This window comes from Phaethon lepturus, unplaced genomic scaffold, assembly GCF_000687285.1.
Source record: "Phaethon lepturus isolate BGI_N335 unplaced genomic scaffold, ASM68728v1 scaffold360, whole genome shotgun sequence".
Lineage (NCBI taxonomy): Eukaryota > Metazoa > Chordata > Aves > Phaethontiformes > Phaethontidae > Phaethon > Phaethon lepturus.
Genome location: NW_010510905.1, coordinates 58,832 through 79,243, shown reverse-complemented (window position 1 = coordinate 79,243; position 20,412 = coordinate 58,832). Strand labels below are relative to the sequence as shown.

General features: G+C 36.4%; 1 protein-coding gene across 1 annotated transcript; it reads left to right on the top strand.

The window, feature by feature from the left end:
- Positions 1-614: 614 nt before the first annotated feature.
- STK17A (serine/threonine kinase 17a) lies at positions 615-16,635 on the top strand (the record flags this gene model as incomplete). The annotated part of the gene is made up of 6 exons (XM_010282121.1): positions 615-827; positions 7,006-7,150; positions 13,789-13,915; positions 14,637-14,685; positions 14,802-14,981; positions 15,821-16,635. Coding segments are annotated over 6 exons (1,048 nt in total), but the record flags the coding sequence as incomplete, so codon positions are not given.
- Between the last annotated feature and the right edge of the window lie 3,777 nt (positions 16,636-20,412).

The window sequence follows — 20,412 nt, the reverse complement described above, 5'->3', positions numbered from 1 at the left end:
AGCCTAAGAATAAGGGATTTTGAGAACTGTTAAACAACCAAAAAAACCTCTGGCTGTTATCATTTGAGACATATTATGGTGAAGATACCAATGCAGAGCAGAGTCTGGGTGTTGCATGGCAAATGGAGCAGCATTTTGAGCAGTTGTTCAGTAAGAGTGCTGGTTGCTGTAGCCTTGAATATGGTGGGATACTTTATAAAACAATAGCTGGGCAATTACTTTAGCTATTGTGATGTAGTCACAGAAAGCATAAATTGCCTGCTTGTACACTTTGGTTTCTGCCAGCTTTTTTAATGAAAGGTTTGAGGATACCTTAATCTTGCAAACTAGCACAGCTTGTTTATTCTGTATTTTTGAAATCCATGCTCCTTGAAGTGATAGGTTTAAGTCTTTACTTTTAATGGAGGTTAAATTACATTCTGCCTTGTGATGTTCCTAACTTCAGTGTAGGGATTATCACTCCGCAAGGCATCTTTCTAAATTTAGAACATATTTTAAATGTATTCATTAACAGTGATTTAGTTCAAGTTTCCTGTAATGTTAATTTATAAGGGCCACACCAGTGTTGTCACTAAGGGACTTAATTTTAACTTAAAATTCTTCTTTCATTTCAGAGGAAAATTTGCAGTGGTGAAGAAGTGTATCCAGAAAGACACTGAAAGAGAGTTTGCAGCGAAATTCATGAGAAAAAGAAGAAAGGGCCAAGACTGTCGGATGGAAATAATCCATGAAATTGCAGTCCTTGAGCTGGCACAATGCAACCTTTGGGTCATTAACTTGTATGAAGTTTATGAAACTGCAACAGAGATTATTTTAGTTCTGGAATAGTAAGTACTAGTAATAATTCCTGAATAACCTTCTGAAGTATTTGCTTGAAACTAATAATGTAAAAAGACTGTGTGTCAATATGAATAATGTGAAAAGATTTTATTGCTGGCCGGTTACACGAGCTTGAGCTCAAAATTGTTTGAGTTCAAAAAGAATTGCTACGAAAATCAGTAATACGAGAAGTTATGTGCAGTCTTGTAACTACTGCAGATTATAATAAATTTTTCCAATTATGTAGTATCTTTCAAAGCTTGAACTATAGTTGTAATTAAAAAAATCTTTAGTGAAATATGAATTGTGTACATTCCCTACTTGTAAAAGAGGAAGAGGAAAGAACCAATGAGTATCTGTTCAAAAACTGAAGTGTATTTTATTGACAGTGACAAAGATGAAGTGAAATCTGATTTTGGAGGGGTTTTTTTACCATTATGAAAAAGGTATTGAAAACAACATCATTGTTTTTTTAAAAAAAAAAAAAATTCCAAAAACCCCTATGATCTACAATGAAAAGTTCCCTAAACCATTATCTTCTGGGGGAAGAAAAAGAGTAGGAGGATTCAGACCTAGAATAGTTTCTTTCAAATGACTTTTAACTCGTGACTTTACATTTATCTGTGTATTTTTCCTCCCTTGAGTTTGTCCAGATGGGGTTTCTGCAGCTGTTGTGACTGTTCATCTAATATGCTGGTGGCTTAGATATTTCACAGAATCACAGAATCACTAGGTTGGAAAGGACCTTCAGGATCATCAAGTCCAACCATTAGTCCAGCACCACCATGTCCCCTAAACCATGTCCTGAATTTGACACATAGGTTCCAAGAGGCAGCCAAATGCTTGTTGCTATTGAAAGCTGTTAAGAACCTGTTCAAGCTCTATGGATTTTAAATAATTAGGAGAGGAACAGTGAGGCTCGATAGTTCAGAAGTGACTTAACCTGTCTGCTAAGATAAATGTAGTTTGTACAGCTCTTCTTGCTTGATAACGCAAAGAAATGGTGAGAAATCTTGTGTCCCAATCTGATCTTGTTTAGAAGTCAAAAGAAATTGTATTTTTAAAGTTCAGTTCACTGTCTAGAATATATTTTTTCAACTTCATTGTGCCCTTATGGAATTCACGATTTATGAAATATTCAAGTATCTGTTATAATGCAAAGATGTGACAGATCTTCTGGAGTTAACTGCTGTTCTTGGAGACTCATAAATACATGCTTTAAACACTAGCAGCACAGAACTAACTAGAATACTGTTTAAATTTCTGGATCCTGCAGGGATGTAACATGAGCGGTAGACTCCAAAGCTTGATATGAGCAATGGGTTTTGTGGTAATTTTAATGCAAAATTGCTAGTTTTCCTTTAGAACTCAATTCTCTTAAAATCACAAAACATTTTTAATCCCAAGTATTAACTAGGTTGTTCAGTAGTCACCAGGATGTTCAGTAATTAGCAACATTATTGTTTTTATAGGCATCAAACAGTCATACCTTCTTTCAGATAAATAGCAGTGTGTTAGAATTGTAAATTACAAAAACAGTCTTTCCCTGACTTCAGCAAATATGTCTGAATGCTTCTTTAATGTCAGCATGTTCCAGAGACATGTTGCAACAGAACAGGTATGAATGTTAGTAAATTTCTGACATTCTGTATGCAGAGGATTAAAGAATGTATCTAGACTGCAAGCTTCTCTAGGGCATTTCAGTGTCTGTTAGGCTTGATGGTCTGTGTGGCAGATCTTTATCTATCTTGCAGCGGAGAAAAACAAATACTTAATTGTTGGCCATGAACTTTTATCTGCTAAGGTTTTAAAGTTTCTTGTCTTGATGTTGAATCTGTCATAAGGGGTGAGGGGGACATCTAGTGCTTTGCCTTCATGAAGAGAAATATTAATGTTACATGGAGAGCTGTCTTTCAAGCAGTATCAGTTTTTGACAGAAAACAAAATTGGTCACTATATTAAGTGCTGAGCAATGGGAAGCAACAGTGTTGGCTTCAGCTGTAGGATAGCAAATTGATGGCTATCTGCATCCACTCTGACAACAGTCTCTGATTTCTGTTTGCTGGCACAAGACCTCAAAGAGAGTATTTAAGTAGGAGTTGAAGGGGTAAGTCTGAAGGGGTAGTATGTAAAGCCTGGAATTAATCTATGGGTCAGTCATGTTTCTATATTTCAGTGAAAATGGAATGAAAGAAAACTGGATTTTTACTGAAAAAGGTAGAGATACAGTCTGGGAAACCTAACACATCAGATATAAAAGGAAAAAAGAAAATTTGATAGATTTTAGGCTCAATATTTGTATGTAACCTACCTGGCTTTTTCCAATTCCTTTTGAAAGAAAGAGCAACAAGAGCATCTGATGCTTAAGAACTGGCGTTTTTTATAAGTGTTCATCACCATATGTTTATACATCTATGGAAGGGACAGATGATATTAGTGGGTCGGATATTACAGAAACCTGATGTGTAACCTCAAAATTTCTGATAGTGTTACAACCACCTTGTGATCTTCTTGTAATATAAGCTCTGGGTACAGAAAGCAGATGAGTTTCTATTTATCTTCCAAAGATAACCCTTTCAAGAAAGGCTTTTGACAGAGCACAAGATTCAGGAAGTAAATTTTAGAGCTTTGCAGGCTGTATATAGTCTCACTCAGCATTTGAAATCAAATGTATTCTAGAAACTTATTATCTATGTATCTGTACTCTGAAGATTTGTCCTGAGTCTTTCAGAAGACTATCTTAATGTCTGATCCATTAAAGCTGGGGGAAATGTTTAATTTTTTTCAGATGCACTGAAATAGATTTGTTCAATCTGTTTCTAATGATATGCTGAAGGACTGTGTTAGTGTATTGTAAATGCACTTGAAAGAAGTACGATGCTGAATTCCAGACAGTGCATTGTTAGGGTATGTTTGAATGAAGATAAGCAGTCTCCATTGAATTTAAAGTCAACATAACTGTAACCAAGATTAATGTTCTGGACTTTCAAATGACTTTTAGCTCATTTGTGCTGATAAGCTGTAATAAAATGTTAGCATGCTTTTCGTTGATGAAGAGCAGTTGGATTTCACTTGAAACTACAGAGAAGTTATTAGCACAACAGTACTTTCATAAACAAATTAAAATAGCTAAAGAATTCTAGTTGCCGTAGCTTTTAAGTTTGGAAAGAATTCTTATGTATCTCATTTTTTCGTACACCTAGCTAAGGGAGCCCATACTAGAGAAATAATGCATTTTAAGTAACAGTGGATTTCAAAACATAGTGCTCTTAAATATTTCCTTATCCATTTTTTTCAGATTAAGATGGCTTGTTTTCCTAAAGACTTTCTTGTCCTGAGGACAATTCTTTGCTTTTATCCCCTAGAAACATTTTCTATGGAGGTGGGTGGGAGTGCGCAGTGGTTTGCAAAGTGGTTATTTCATAATGACCGTTAGAAAAGCTACAGCTTAATGGAAAATGTGTTCTTAGAGGGGAAAATGGGTAAATGTTATAAATACCAAAAAACTCCTGGTCTGCATGTATACAGAAATCATAGCAATGACATGCCCATAACATTTTCCTGGCAGGTATTTTAATCCCTTCTGTGTTTTGATTAATTTTCTTTTTTCCCCTGAACTCTACATAGGGAATACAAAATAACTGAGTTGACAGTATTTTTAAGGAGGTTGGCAAAATTTGTCATAGACGTGCTGGAGAATCTTTTTGGAGTTTGTTTTGACATTGTACTTCCAACCACTTGTGACTGGGTTGGCTCACAGCTAGCTGACTGTTGTGCTTGAGGGAATCAATTAAGCTCACTCCACAGCAACAATACACAAAACAGTTGCAGTAAGAAATTTCCCTGTGTTCTTGTAAAGGATCACTAGTTACTTGTTTGAATGTGGTAATTTTCTGATAGAATGAATTGTCTGGAAAAAGTTGTTCTATCTAAATAGTGAAGTTGATCAAAAAATGAAACATTGCATGGGAGACCACCTTGCCATGTGAAACTTTTAAGTGTAGTATTAAAATTCTACATAGCTTATATTTTAGCTTGGTGCCTACTTCAATGTTAATTTCCTTATTAGTGTGACTTATTTGTAACAGATGTCTACCAAACAGACATATAGCAAACGAGGCTTTAAGGCCCGCCCCTGTTGCTGATTTTCACTTGAGTCTATTAAAAATGAAGTGTGATCCCTGGTTGACAACACCAGTTTTAAGGTATAAATCCTATTTCACATAAAATTAAATTGCAGAAGTACTGTTTGCTTATTTCAAGTGTCAGAGCTATACCAGCAAAATCCTATGGTTGTTGCTATAAAACATGTCGTGTTGTTAGTAATTTTGGTAGTAGATCTTTTAACTGTATGTGCATTATAATCTACTTCTACGAGGAATAAAATCATTCTTCTAAGTAACATATTAAGGCATTCTCAAAGTAGAAAGTTTAGGTTATTGATTACAGTAGAAGTCTTTCTATCCTTAGCTTGAACATCCAATTGATGTTGCTTTTAAAAGAATTTCTTTTAGAGTATTGCAATATACTATCCAGTGTCAATTTTAAGAATGTCATTAATACCTGAATCATGTTGAAAGCTGAAATATTACTAACTTTTTCCTTCAATTAAATAAAAATGTGATCAAGAAAGATGTGCTAAATTGCCGGGCATATGCAATTTTTCTAGAGGAATTAAGGTATTAATACTCATTTGAAAACTAATTTTATTGAGTTCTGTCATCTTTGATACAAGATGAAGAAAAATATTTAATGGACTTTTCTTGTTTAAAATAAAATCCTAGTTTAATAAATCAAATTGTACTTCTGTACCAATATGCCAGCATATAGAACAGAAATATAAAACTCTTCAGAAAAAGTTAAGGTCTAACCCTCTTTTAAATGCTTTTTGCTTGCAAGACAATCCACAGGCAGAATTTTAAATAACAGTCATGAGAACGTGTGGGAAGGCAAAATGTTTTTATAAACCATGAGGCATTTTTACGTACTAGGACTGTAGCAGCAAAGTTAGTATTGACAAAGTAAAAAATTGAGTATATTTGTGTTCTTTTTCTGGGGGCACATAATCCAAATGCACCAATTTTGTAGAAGTTTCATTTGCTGTTACATCCTTGTTGAATGTGCACCTCTCTCTTCTGGATTGCTTAGGTAATATAATTTATTAAAGAGCAAGCAAAGGCAGAATAGATGGCTATGCATCAATGAAGATTAACGCTTGTGCAAAGTCAGGTTTGCATGTCACAGTTTGGGGTACCTCAAGAAGATACTGTCCTCAGGGCTTTCACCATCTTTCACTAAGGGATGATTATAGAATTTCATGCAGAACAAAGTGTGTATGTGTTGATTTAATTTATACATTGCGAAGTAGTAATTCAACAATCCACATGCAAAATGGCTCCATTCTAATGTTCTTATGCCCATTCTTGTTTTAAGATGGAGCCTCTACTCTGCTTATTTTACTTTTGGTACTATGTGATTATATTGTAAAACAATTTTAGTTCTTTAGAGTCACTGCTGTAAAGAGATGGTACTGCATTGTGGCTTCCGAGTACTTTAAAAACATTCATTCATCTGTAGTTATTTTTGTTACTTTGTTATTTAAACATATACAAACAAAAGATAAGGAAGCAAGCAGAGAGCTAAAATTTTCAAAATTATTTTTAGATGAAAGCCATTTAGAAACTTAATGCATCCCTGTAGACCAGAGACTTCACAAACAATTCAGTTATAAACTTTAGTCTTTTGAGTATGTGCAAAGTGTTTTGAGGAGGATTGGGAGTGGGGCTGTTTTGCTTTGTGTTTACAAAGGCTTACCTTGGCCAAAGTTCCATGTAGTTTCATAGGAATGGCAAAAGGCACATCTTTTATGTAAACACTGCCTTCAAACAGATGTGGTGTTCATCTCGAAGCACAGTCAATAGTGTTTCCAAAATAGCCCCAAAAGTTTCTGTAGTATTCATATTCTCTGACCTAAATGACTAAGATCTCTGCTTCTCCCCAAAGCTGCCATCTGCAGAGAAGTCTTCCTAGGCTGTAAAAGCTTGCCAGATGTTTAATAACTGAAAATATCACTGTTGCATGCTACTGCCTGCTCCTTGTTCTTATGCTAAATAAAACAGTGTGAGTAGAAAAAAATGGGTGCTGTAACTTAGTCTTTGAAATAATAAAATTCATATTGTTCCATAGTGCTGCTGGAGGTGAAATCTTTGACCAGTGTGTGGCTGAAAGAGAGGAAGCCTTCAAAGAAAAAGATGTTAAACGACTTATGAAGCAGATCTTAGAAGGAGTTTCATTCTTGCACAGAAACAATGTGGTCCATCTTGACTTAAAGGTAAGACTGTTAGTGTGTTTTTCTCACTAATTTCTTATCTGCTGGCTTTCTTATTGGTCATATGTCATACTAATGCCAATTTGTAATTAACACAATTTTAATGCAATTATTCCTCAAATGATAAAATTCAGCCTTTGAGATGCAGTAGGTGCCAGGGTTGCAAGCCTTCTGGGGAGTTTCTATGATTGTGTCAAATATAAACTTCATTTGTTTAAGTGAAATATAATGAAGTCAAAAGTGGATTTGCATTGCACTGTAAATCGTGAATGAGTACTTTAGGCAAGACCTGGCTCAATTCTAAAGTGCAGTAAAAATATCTGGGTATTACATGGCCATTAAAAAATAGGTTGCGTTTTTGCATTGACTTGAGTTTTAATGAAGCAGAAGGATGGCAGAGACACCGGTAGTATAAAGTGTAATGTTTCAGAATCAAGTGTTCATACAGGACTGGTAAACAGTGTATTAATGTGTTAAGCATAATTATAACACTTGATTTTTTTTTTAAAATTACTGTAAAACTTAACTTAAATGTTTTCCATTTACTGCCAAACAGTTGGTCACCACCCTATTGGTATATCAATTATCATGACTTACCGGAATAAATATATTTTCTTACTGAAAAGCAGCCTTGACCCAAATCAAGAGGAAAGTACAGTTGCCATTATAGAAAATCCAGAGTACTGCTTATGGTTACAAAGGAAGTTGTTACAGGGATCCAGAAAACTATTGTCTCCTGTTGGCAGCAAGCTGCAATTAATTCCTTTAGCTTCCATCCATACACTCATATGGAAGATGCAATTTTCTCATTTTGAGGTTGAACTCAAACTCATAACTTTTTTTTATACTGCCTTGCTTAATGCAAGATATTTATTATTACTAGTATTTTAAAATTATTTTTTTACATGTCCAATTCCCACATTTAGTAAGGATGTACGTGTTTCTTCTGTTGCTGAGATCCTTATTTACACTTAATTGCATTTTGGCAGTAGTACAAAGCTACCAGGAGATTCCAGTATCAAGCTGTACATATTTAATATATAACCTAGCACATCATGTACCATTCATTGGCTAAAGCAGATGATGAGTAATATTTGCACACAAATATCTTATCTGTCTGGTTTTCCAACCATTTATTCAAATTCTCTGGAATCCTTTAAAACTTTCTGTAGCCCATTGATGTAGTCATACATAGAGAATATTAATAATTGTACTAAAATAATTAATGGAAAATTTTTAGCAAGTGATGTGAGAGTAAGTGTTCAGGAGGACTAAAACTGAGCAGTTAGAATTCCTTAAAGTTCTAGTACACTTACACGAGATACTCAGTGTCTCTACTATGGTTGGCCAAAAATATTTCTGTTGAATCTCCTTGAAGTAAAGTGTGTAAAATTAAAACATGTCTTTCATGGACAGTATATGTTCATACATGTTTTTAGTTAAAGCTGCGGTGTTCCTGAGCACCATCAGCTGGGTATCTGTAATCAGAAATACGTTGTGTTTCCTTTGATGGCAGTACTTAATGGCAAAGGTAGACTGGGGTGTTGATTACAGCTTGTGGACAGGTAGCTTCTTCAAAGTTCAGAAAAAGCTTACTTAAACTCTTTCCAGCTGATCAGAAAACTTATGTTATAAAATTGAGCATCTCCAGTTCGCAATGAAAGATCCAGCATTGCTTTGCTGCTTTATAAACCTTAGAGCAAATGGTCAAGTGTTTGAGTTTAATACGTTTATACTTTACTGCAGTATGCAATGTGTTTTTGAAAAGTGGATCTTAATAGCAGTTCTAATGACAGTGTGATTACTTTCTATATGAGACTATTGGTCTTTTGCAAAATAAGGTTTAGGGAAGTCTTCAGAATATTGGCAAATAAGAATGATGGAAACTGCAGGATTAAGAACCATGACTTGCAAAGATTGATTGACCCACATACCTTGCATGCCCTAAAAAGGCCCGTTTTTCAAGAAACTCAGATTGAAGTTGAGTGCTGGTTTTGGCTGCATGTTTATTAACCTACTGGCTTCAAACCATCTTCTGGTGTATAGTATGGCTCATGCTGCTTCACCTAGTGCTTACAGAACTATGGAATTTACTAAATACTTAGTTTTGTGGATGACATTTGGAAAACTTGTGCAAAGTGTACTGCTGGTAAGCAAGGTGTTTGCCAATATCAAAAAGTTTACAAATACTTGCTAAAATGTTTTCTGTGTGCTATTAGTTTTGCATTTGTGTCTCTAAAGGTTTCCCTTTTATTTGTCTGGTACACATACCTTTGGAAAGGTCCATCCAATTTTCCTATGTTGCACCTTCAAAAAAAGTCAGACTCTATGCCAATAAGAGTTAAAGTCAAAACGGTTGTCAGTGTGTGATTGTCAGTTTGTTGTAGTTTTGTATTATAAACCTAATCAACCAGATCTAGGACACTGACAGCTTGCTTTAGCTTCTGTCTGACCCTTCATAGATGCAAGATTTTTCCTATGAGACTAAACACTGCAGACAAAATGGGGTATTTCGACGTGGCTTAACAGGGTTGCCACCTAATAATTTCTTTCCAAAAGCATGGTCCTCCTGAAAGATGGTTGGAAAATGGCTTGTTTTTAATAGCAAAATCCAATCATGTAATCCAGTTTTGTCTTGGAGAAAGAGCAAATATAATGCTACTGAGTGCAGATTAAGTATCACTCGACAGTATTGTGTTGATGCTATTTAATATGCAGGGTGTGCACAGATTGTAGTCAGGAGTCTTTCATCTCCTTTTAATGGTGCATAAAAGCTGCAGAGTAAGGGAAGACTCCTTTCTCTGTGTTTTTGCTGTTTGACTTGAATTGGTGTTTGGTAAAAGCTGAAGGTACTTGGGAATGGAAGAGAATTTAAAAAGGCGTGGGCGTTGAGGAAGGCCTAGCTGCCTCTTGCACACAGTAGAGATAGGTAAAGAGCCTTACACAATGACTGCTCCAAGCAGCACTCTCCTACAGTATATATTACTCTTGCTATCCAACGGACAACTTTTCCCTCCTTCTCTATTGTTTTCAAGATGTTGTGGACAGTGAGGACAGCTAGAAAAATCATTGTCTGAAATTGTTTTGGGTGTCATTTTACACCAATATTCAGAAAGCAAACTAATGCAATTACAAAAGAAGTGGCCTGTTGCAAGACCATCACAGATTAATTTTCTCAACTGAGTTTTCCAGGTGGATTAAGGCGGAATGTTTATTATGCAGAAGTGTAGTATTAGTAGAAGTGTAGTATTCCTTGTCTAAAGGAACATCCAGGAAACTAAGAAAAAATTTAAAAATTAAAATATTGATTTTTCAAGGCAAAAGAACAGTTTAATCTGAAGTTCAAACCTTTATAGCAATTAGAGCAAAGCTGTTTATTAATAGGCAGGTACAGAGTATTCAAGTTCTACAGAACCTATTTGGATTATAGCCTTATTTCTTAATTTGAGACTTGCATTGCCTATTTTGGCAAATAAGGTGTGATGCCAGTCCAACATGTGTACTCTTTTAGTGACTGTTGCATTTTTTTCCACTTGTACACATGGACCAAAACAATCCAACCCCCAAGCAAATTCTGCTCTTACATTTCAATTGCTTAAAGATACGGGAGTCCTTTAACTTTGCAAGGGGCAGACTGATTAGCCTGCTTTAGTATCTTTACACATAATGCAGCTGGGGTTTTTCCTGTTTCTGCCCATTATTCCTTGGATAATTCCTGTCTTGTCTTCTAGGGAATCTGATTTTTCTTTTCTATCTTATCATTAAATCAGATACCTAACCTAATATTGCAGGTTAAGGTGAGGCATTGATTAGTTTAAAAACATCACTTTTATTATGCATCCTTAGCCATACTCTTCTTGAAACCAACTAAAGATACAAGAAATATTAGGGCCAAAGGTTCATAGAAACTTCTGGAACAATGGTAAATATACAGATTTGCAATTATATAGTCAGTTTACAAGATTCCAAAACCTGCTGGCAATGTAGGGTTGAAGGGTACCCCATTTCACCAAGTACACTTATTACAAACTATTTGTGTTATTTGCAGAATAAGTTTCTTCATGAGACTAGATCTTTGTACATATTGCCTTACTTTGGCCTTTGTACTAAAGTTGATAGTGTCAAGAAAGCTATGCTCTTCTTTATGTATAGTAGTTTAGTCCAGTTTAAGTGAAAAATGTAAAACTGGTTAATATTTACATTGATAAATGATGCTTTTCACTGCTTTTACTCTAAAATGATGATACAGGTATAACCAACATCTCAAATTCCAAAAGCCTAAGTTTCTGATTGCTGATAGTATGCCTGGAAAAACACCACTCTTTTCTTTTTATAATCTTTCCAAAGGTACCTGTTTCTGGCCATGATAACGTGACATTGGGCTAGACTCGTGTGGCCACATCATGTGGTTTCTGTGCACATACCAATCTTGTAGTAAAGTACATCCATTCAGATTGTCCATTTAGGCAGGAATTTTTTCTTTTTATGTCTTTGTTCAGTGCACAACATAAAGAGGTTCTAAACTGGAGCACTTAAGCCTTTCTGCAGTAGAGGGGTAGGTTTTTAAATATTACCAGTTGACAGTTTTCATTAGCTGTTTCATTACTGCTTGATTGTAAGAATGAAAGACCCTTTTTAGAAGGGTGACCAGGAGAGCCTTTGGCCTGCATATCTTTTGCCTTTGTGAGTTCATCAGCATTAGGCGAACATAGTTGTATTATAGCAGTGGAAAAACAAAAGAGAAAGAGATTTACAGATGTGGGAAAATTATCTTCCTTTTCTTAAAGCTTTAGAGTAATTGTGTGGAGCTGAAAACTATGGGAAGTTCAAAGCTATGGCTTCTTTAAGGTTTCATGCTCGTGTTTAGACTGTTGCTTCACTTGAACCCCATAACGATTCCTTAAAAGAAGAAAATGGCTGGTATTTTATTATGAATTGATTTAGGTTTATGATTCAATTTGTACTTTAGACATGTTTTTTCTGCGTAGGTGTGTTTTGAGTAATAAGACTGTTTTTTTAAAAAGACAATAAAGACTTCTGGCAACTCCATTATCTACGAATACAGGGCTTAAAGGTTTTGTGAAACATTTCCATTAAAAACTTTTCCTAGTTTAAATATAGAGAACAAATGCTTTTCTCATGCTTTCTATTTGCCTCTTCAGAAAGTAACTAAATTTCCCACTGGGAAGAACATCTGAGAGGCTAATTAGGGAGGCATGGTCAGCATTTTTGGGTGTTTGTTTTTCTAATACAAATACAGAATAACAAATGTGAACTATAAAGCATATGGTAATGCGCAGCTCCAAATGCCTTTGTACAGCCACCAGATCCCAGTTTGTAATAAAAAAAAAAAGCTGTTCTTAAAACATAGATTTACAAACAGAAAATGGACTGCAATGTCATGGAGTTAGTTTGAAATACCATGGTTTAACTTTGTAGGAATGAAGGAAATTGATGGTATTTAGGTCTTGCAGCAAGGAGAACTGGCCCAAGGTTTTTAAAAGGCTCTTGCAGAGTTCTATTTATGTGTTTAAAAGCGATGCTGTTCATGCAAAAGCATGCCTTCATGATTGACTAGGGGATGAGGAGAGAATGGCTCAGCAATTAGGGAAAAAGTATAAATGTTGGTCTTAATACAGTTGGATTATCAGTCAGTGGTTGCTTCGATGTTTATTCCTTTGCCCTCCTTTCTCAACCACCTCTAATATAAGATGATCCAGGTTCTCAATAAATAAAGGCTTCTTCACTTTCATGGAACTTGTGGTCACCAGAGGCATGAATGTAGTGGCAACTGTCAGTGTTACCATTCGGAAAAAGTTACTGTTAGAATGCAATGTGATCATTGGCCTGGGGGCAGGGAGAGTCACACTTTTTTTTTGGCAAGGATATGCTTCAGTTACAAAAAAAAAAAAATCTCTAAGACCTGTTGTCTAAAGTTATTTTTCAGATTTTTTTTTTAAACTGAACTAGCATTCAAAGTAGACAGTAAGGAACTTCTTAATGACCACAAGGTGCTTTGAAGGATGACAGCCAAGATCTAGTGACGTCAGAGCAAACAAGTTTATCCAAAGGTGATGCTTTTAAAAACCTGTTTTGCAGGCTGCTGTATTTTTTTTAAACTGTTCTTCAGTTAGTATTCTGTAATACAATTGTTTGTACTTTGAACAAGATTGAGGTCAGTTGCAACAGACTTTCTTTAAACCAGGTGTAGTCAAAATAGTTTTGTGTTCGGGTCTTTTGAAATGATCGGGTGTTTTTGGACACCCTTCAGCAGCAGGTATTTTACACCATCTATTGGAAGGAAGCAAGGAGGAAAGGGAAGTTAAAAAGGTGATATGAAGGACTAGAGGTACAAATGTGGAGGTATTTATATGCTATTGTTATGATAGCTACTGGCATGTCTTTTGTATGTGTTCTAAGCAAAAAAAAAAAAAAAAATCCTGCCACTCCTTTCAGCCTATGTGTCTCTTCAAGTTCACCTGAGGGGGGGACAGGGAAACCCATAAATAAATGATCCTGGGTATAGTACTTGTTATAGAATGCATTATTGCTACTCTTGATCTAAAATAATTAGAGAACAAGGTGTCATAGATGTTAGATTTGGGTGATCCTGAAAGTCTCCTTCTTGTATTTTTTTTCAGCCCCAAAATATTCTACTAACCAATAAGTCTCCTCTGGGAGACATTAAGATAGTAGATTTCGGCCTTTCCAGAATAATGAAGAGCAGTGAGGAACTAAGAGAAATTATGGGAACTCCGGAATATGTCGGTAAGTTGTTACTGTATGAGTGATGTAGCCCTGACGAGGGGACTATCCAGGCTTTTGGGGGTGAAAAGAGAAACTGCCTCAGTTTGGTGAATGCCAGGCTGGCTGTGTAGTTCCTATATTGAAGATCAGCTTATTGCTTGGATGTGGTACTGCTGTAAAAGCTAGAACCATGGCAAGCCGTGCCAGTCTAATGAGGGAATGTGTCGAAGATGAGTACATGCTTTAGATGAATCTTATCAGCAGTGATAACAAGTATTACTTGCATTAAAAGTTCAGAATTACATATTCAGTCTCTCAATATAATATTTTAGCTTGTGGAGGTTTGTATCCATTTCATTTTTTAAAAGCAAATCATTCCAGGCCTTGAAAATGTACTTGAAAATATCTTTAAGTTGTATAGTATATCTTTGTGGGTATGGGTTTCAGTGCTGGAGTACAGAATGTTGGATATTTGTCATTTTTTCCATAATAAATTTGTATACAGCTTCCTTAATTGGGAAGGAGACTGGCCTGGTTTCTGAAGAGGACAATAAAACTTAAGTGATTACTATCATTCATTGCTTTTAACTTGAGTAGAAATATCTCTATTTCAAAAGACTGTCATGCTTCAAATGACTTACATTAAATTTTACCATATGCCCATTATTGCACTATATAACTACAATATAATGTTTGCATATGACAAAAATAGAACTTATTTTGCCTTTTCTTCCCTAAATAGCTCCTGAAATTCTGAGTTACGACCCAATCAGTACAGCAACTGACATGTGGTAAGTTGAACAAATTAATGGTCGTCATAACTTACTTTACAGAAAAGGTTTTTTAAAAATAATAGAAAAACCCAAACCCTAAAAAACTGCTTTTCTGTTTCCTACTTTTAATTTAGGAGCATTGGAGTACTGGCATATGTTATGCTAACAGGGATATCGCCTTTCTTAGGGGACGATAAACAAGAAACATTTTTAAATATCTCTCAAATGAATGTAAGTTACTCTGGAGAAGACTTTGACCTCATATCGGAGTCTGCTGTGGATTTCATCAAAACTCTGCTGGTTAAGAAACCCGAGTGAGTAAAATACCCAACGCTATATGCTCATGTCTCACTAGATTGATTTTAAATGTAGCAAGTTCTGGCATTTTCATTTTTAAAGTATAAGGGAACTTTTGATTATTCATATTTCATTGTGCTATTACTTTTTTCATACACATGAAAAGTTCTCTGTTTCCCTCCAAACTTGCGTATTCTGAATGTGTCCAGTTGTTAGTAACTAAAACTCAAATTCACTTCAGAAAACTGGATATGAATTGCAGCGTGTGGTACAGTGTATGGACTTTCTTCACAGGTACCTTTCTGATGTTTCTTAAATTAACTGTGCTTTGAACCTTTTATTCTTGATGAGTTGGTAGAGTACCTTACTCTTTTCTGGTCCATTGGTATGCTTTTCTCAATGGGCGGCAAATTGGAAATTCCAGGTCTCAAAATAGAAGAGGTGTTTTCCGTGGAACTTCACCAGTTCTTCATGGGGCATGTCAACTACTGAAATTGCCTACTGCTTGTGTATGGGAATACTTTAAGATTGTAAGGATTGGATAATTTTCCTACATGTATAAAAAAATAAATATCATCTGTATAAACTTCAAAAGTTGGTTGGAAACATGGGAGTGTAAACTGTGATATTTAAGAATCTATGAACTCCTTTATTTTAAATGTTAGCAGTCATCTCCTTGGGCTGCTGTTGGTCTTTTTTGGTAAAAGGTAGCTATCAGCACTCTTTTTTTAGAAGTTCTATCAGTCTGTCTTTAATACAGTCATATCCTTTGAATAATTTGTATGGATCTCTTCTGCAAGGTACTAGATTTCAAATTCATTTGGACACTTATTTCAACATCTTCCTTCCTCTGCAGGGACCGGGCAACCGCTGAAGAATGTCTTCAACATCCATGGCTAGAGCAAAGCGATAATCCTGCTTGCAGGGCCTGGAGTAAGAGTACAGGAGGGGAGACCAGTGATGTCACCCAGAAAGGTGCAGATTCTGCCTCTGAAAAACCAGTAGATGCTGAGAAGACTGAAGAAGAAGAATCAATAGTGACAGAAGAACTAATTGTAGTGGCTTCATATACACTGGGACAATGTAGGCAGTCAGAAAAAGAAAAAGTAACTGAGCAGAAAGCCATTTCCAAACGATTTAAATTCGAGGAACCACTGCTGCAAGAAATACCAGGTGAATTCATTTACTGAACTGTATGGAGCTTCATAGCTATAACTGGAAGGCAGTGTTTTCTACTAAACAAAAGTATCCTAGCCGAGTGAATTTCTGATATGCAATAAATGTTCCTAGATAAAAGGAATTGTTGATAAATGGCATCCAAGGAAAATGTGCCAAGCTTTTAATTTCATGGAACAGACAAACAAGATTTCAAGTGTCTGACAGGAATTTAACAAAGATAAAAGTTTCTTTTTGTTTAATTTTTATTTCTGGGTTTTTTGTTCTTGATAGCAGAGTTCTTGTTAATTGTTCCAGTGTCCTGGAGAAGTTGACATTGGAAGTGTTTCAGTGACAAGTGTCAAGAGGAGTGTTTTAGGGTATGTTTTGGCATTTAACGCAAATATATAATACTGGGTTTTCCTCAAACACCTTTTAGCACTCTTGACTCCAGTGGAACTATTTACTGATCTAAAAACTGTATGAGGAGAATTTGATCAACTGGTTTGATGTACAGATTTCAAAGCTATACTGTGTGTATATTTCTTGAAGTTGACATCAAGTCAAAGACCCAGACTCACCTGGTGTATTAGACAAAGTGAGCTCTGCACTTCTCTAGCAAGAGCTGCACATGTCCCACAGGTGAAGAAATCTGAACTGGTGAACAATTCCAGATCACAGTGGTGATACTTCTTTACTTGGGAGCACAGTAAAACCCTGTTCCTGAGGGTGATGAATTTGCTTCAGCGTCACTCCTGAGAGCCAACAGATCACTTCCCTTCCTGTGTTGGCTGAGACGTGCTAAATGGAATCCAGCTCAGTGTGACTGCACAGTGTTGATGAGTGGAAAAAAGAAAATGACAGAGGGTCTGATGTAGCTCTATTTAAGTCCTCTCCACTGATTTCACCCTGTTAGATCACACAGTTGGTCCAACTAATGGTAAAGCAGCCCTTGATTCCACCCCCAGAACCCAGCTGGGGTTTTACTGGGAGCATGAGGTCATTGTTGCCTTCTTTCTATTCCTCTAACCTCTGCTTTAAGGAAGAAAGAAGCATCCTTGGGCTAAATTGCATAACCTTGTTCAATATAGCTGTCAGATGAGGAAGGAGATACTGCTTCCTCTGGAACAAAGAAGCACAACTTGTACCTTGTGCTGCCCAATCACTCTCCCTTAGACTTGGAAAAACAGCAGTGTGTGATGGGGTAGAGTGGGATTAGGGAGCTGTACGGATGGGTCGTAGTTCTCAATGGACACAGTCCCTCAGAAGACAAATCTGGGACCAACTGGGCATCAAAATTGACTGCTTTTTGCAATGTACAGGTCTGAGGATCTTAGACTGAGTCCTAGGTTTCTAAGAGACCTTTCATATTGATGCTGTTCCAAAGTTTAATTTGTATGTAATTGAAGTTTAGTGCTATTATATTGCATACTGTTAACTATTCAACTATTTATTTGGTTTCCTTATGCTGTTCCTTTATAATAAACCCTGCCAAAAGTTTTTGTGCTACAAAACAATGAATAGAAACTCTTAAGCTAGTTTTTCCTTTTTTCCATGTTGCTACAGACTTTTTCCATGTTGCCTTCACTTGAAGCTGCATCAGAAAAATTGCACCTAAATTCTATCAGGCTTCTTCCCCTATGGAATTACATATTGAATATTGATGTAGGTAGGGCAACCTCCCACTCCTTGAAGACCTTCATATAAGAAAACACCCAAGAGTACTTGAATAATTGAGTTTGGATGTGGTTTATATTGTAATGCAGAGATGCCTATCATAATCTGGAGAAACAAGTCATTTGCTGGTTTTCCTCTCTTGCAGACAGTAACCTACAGACTGCTACCGAGAAGCTGCCATGCAAGGTTTTCACTGGTAGCTCTGGCTGGCCACTAGCAGGAGTTAAATAAAGATCTTTGAGACAACAGCGTAGTTGTGTTAGCTGGGCATTTCTGGAGGTGGATGGTAGCTGTGTTAGTGTACGTCTGCTGACCCTACCTACAATGCTGATCTGTTCCAGAGTTTTTAAGCATGACAGTACTCTTCCTGGACATCTTTTGTTTACTGTTCAGTCATTTGCCCAAGACAATTTGCTTGGGAGAGGAACATAAACTTAGAAAATACATTTCTGCAAGATTAAAATTTCTCCGACCTTCCATCACTGCCATTTTGACTTTTTTCATATCCATAATCCCTTGCTTTTACAAAGTTGAGCAAAGCACTGAGGTTGAAACATGTTCACATCCCACCCTTACAAAACAAATGTATGTTGCCATATCTGCATACCTAGATGTGTAATAGTTCATGATTGCTCAAAGCAAATCATTTGAGGGACCTATAAGCTGTTTCAATTCCTGCTCATAACCAGAGATCATGTCTCAGATGGGGGTTGGTACTAAAGAAAAAGAGGAGACGCTGAACAGCATACATTTTGTCGTATATTTACTGTTTTTAATGTATGACAATGAAGCTTAACATGTCTAAATGAACTATGTACTTATTACAAGGCCAGTTTCTCTTGAATTGGCTGCTTTGAGACTTCAAGTGGGCTACATTTCTGTTTAACTTTTTGTGCCTTAAGGTGGTTTTGTACAGTGTTTTTTAACATGATTAAGAATTTGTATAAAGTTGTGAAAGTTTAATAGTATAAGTTATAAACAAGGCATCTTAGATTGGCCCTATAATAGGAAAAATTTTCTATAAAGTTTAACTGCAGGACTATCAGCCAGTCCCACACACTTGAAGCTATTTCTGTTCCACTGTAAGTGTGGGTAAAGCTGTAAATGAGGTATTCTCACCCTACGATGTAGAAAAGGGCTGTAGAGGTTAATGTTTTTGAGAGGCTTAGTTACTAGTGAAGTAACACATTAAGACTGGGAACAAATCGCTAGCTTGTGAAGAAGAGCTGGTTTTCTGCAGCTCCACAAATACAGAGGACTGCATGTACACACACAGCTCATCTGAAAAAAAGCTGCTTATGCCTTAAAGTGTTTGTGGGGAAGGAGGGTGGTCGCAAAGCAGGAATCAACTCCTTGGGCCTTGTGGGCACCGCTATCTTGGTCCCCACTTCAGACTGGGCACCTGCTGGCTGCCTTTGTACTGCTGGGAGCATGGCTGCTGTTTGCTTGAATGCAGGAAGCTGAAAGGAACAGAAGTGGGAATGTTTCTAGAAATTGCTGGAGAACTGTTACTTCTATGGTTCTGATGCAAGAGCTGTGAACTGTAGCTATGGGTGAGGTAGGTCCAGGCCTATGCCTCTGTTCCAGATGTTGGAATAAACAGCAAACATCTTGAAAGCAAAACCTTGTCTCCTCTTGTCTTGTTGCTATGTTCACCTCTAAGCAAGAGGATATAGATTTTATAGACATTAAACTAAAAGTTCTATAAAATAATCCTTTTTTTTGTTTTGTCCAAAGCTGAATTTGCAATGTGATTTGTCTCATTTCTTACACCGTTCATTTGAGGGTCCCTAAATACAAAAGGGTGAATTCTAGCTTGCGATCTACCAGGTGAATCTTGAGAGCAGTTAGGTAGGAAATGCAAATAAAAGTTAACTGCATGTTCTCCACTGGTGGTGCTGGCAGGGGACAGGGAGGAAGGTGAGCCTTGCACCAAGTTATTCCATGGTTTAAGCTCTCTCTGGAATATTCCAGGTGCTGTTCCTGGAAGACAGTTCAACTTTTTAAAGAAATAGTGCCAGTTCATTCTACTTCTGATAAGGTGTTTACTGTTTCAGGAACTTTACAATAAATGAAATTTTTTTTCTGAACAGCTGCTGCGTCTTTTTGTTCTTCACACACTGGGAAACACTTTAAAACACTTTATTTTTTAAAGAAACTATAATCTTTCTTCAAGACAGCAATACTGATTTGAAACAGAATTCCAAAAGTTATGCTAGTTTGGTGCAGGACAACTGGAATCGATAGTAAAGCTAAAGTACAGTGCTGCATTGCAAATGACCACAACTTAAACTCTTCTGTGGTTGGTGATTGTACACCTTCACGCTTGACTTTGAATACTAGCTAGAAATATATTGCTGGAACTGGGTTGTAATATTAGATGGAGTCTCCTGTTCAGTCACCCTTGCTCTACTCTAAGCAAGGGCTTCTGTAAAGTTATTTTTCTCAACACCCATATAGCAGGATTACTGATATTTTAGTTTTCTGAATTACACATTTGTTCAATTTGTGCAGCAAATATAAAATGCACCAATAATCTTTTCCACTGTAAAGCAATATGCTTGCACTGCAGACATCTCCACAATACAGCATTTACAGACATTGAATTAAGATGTC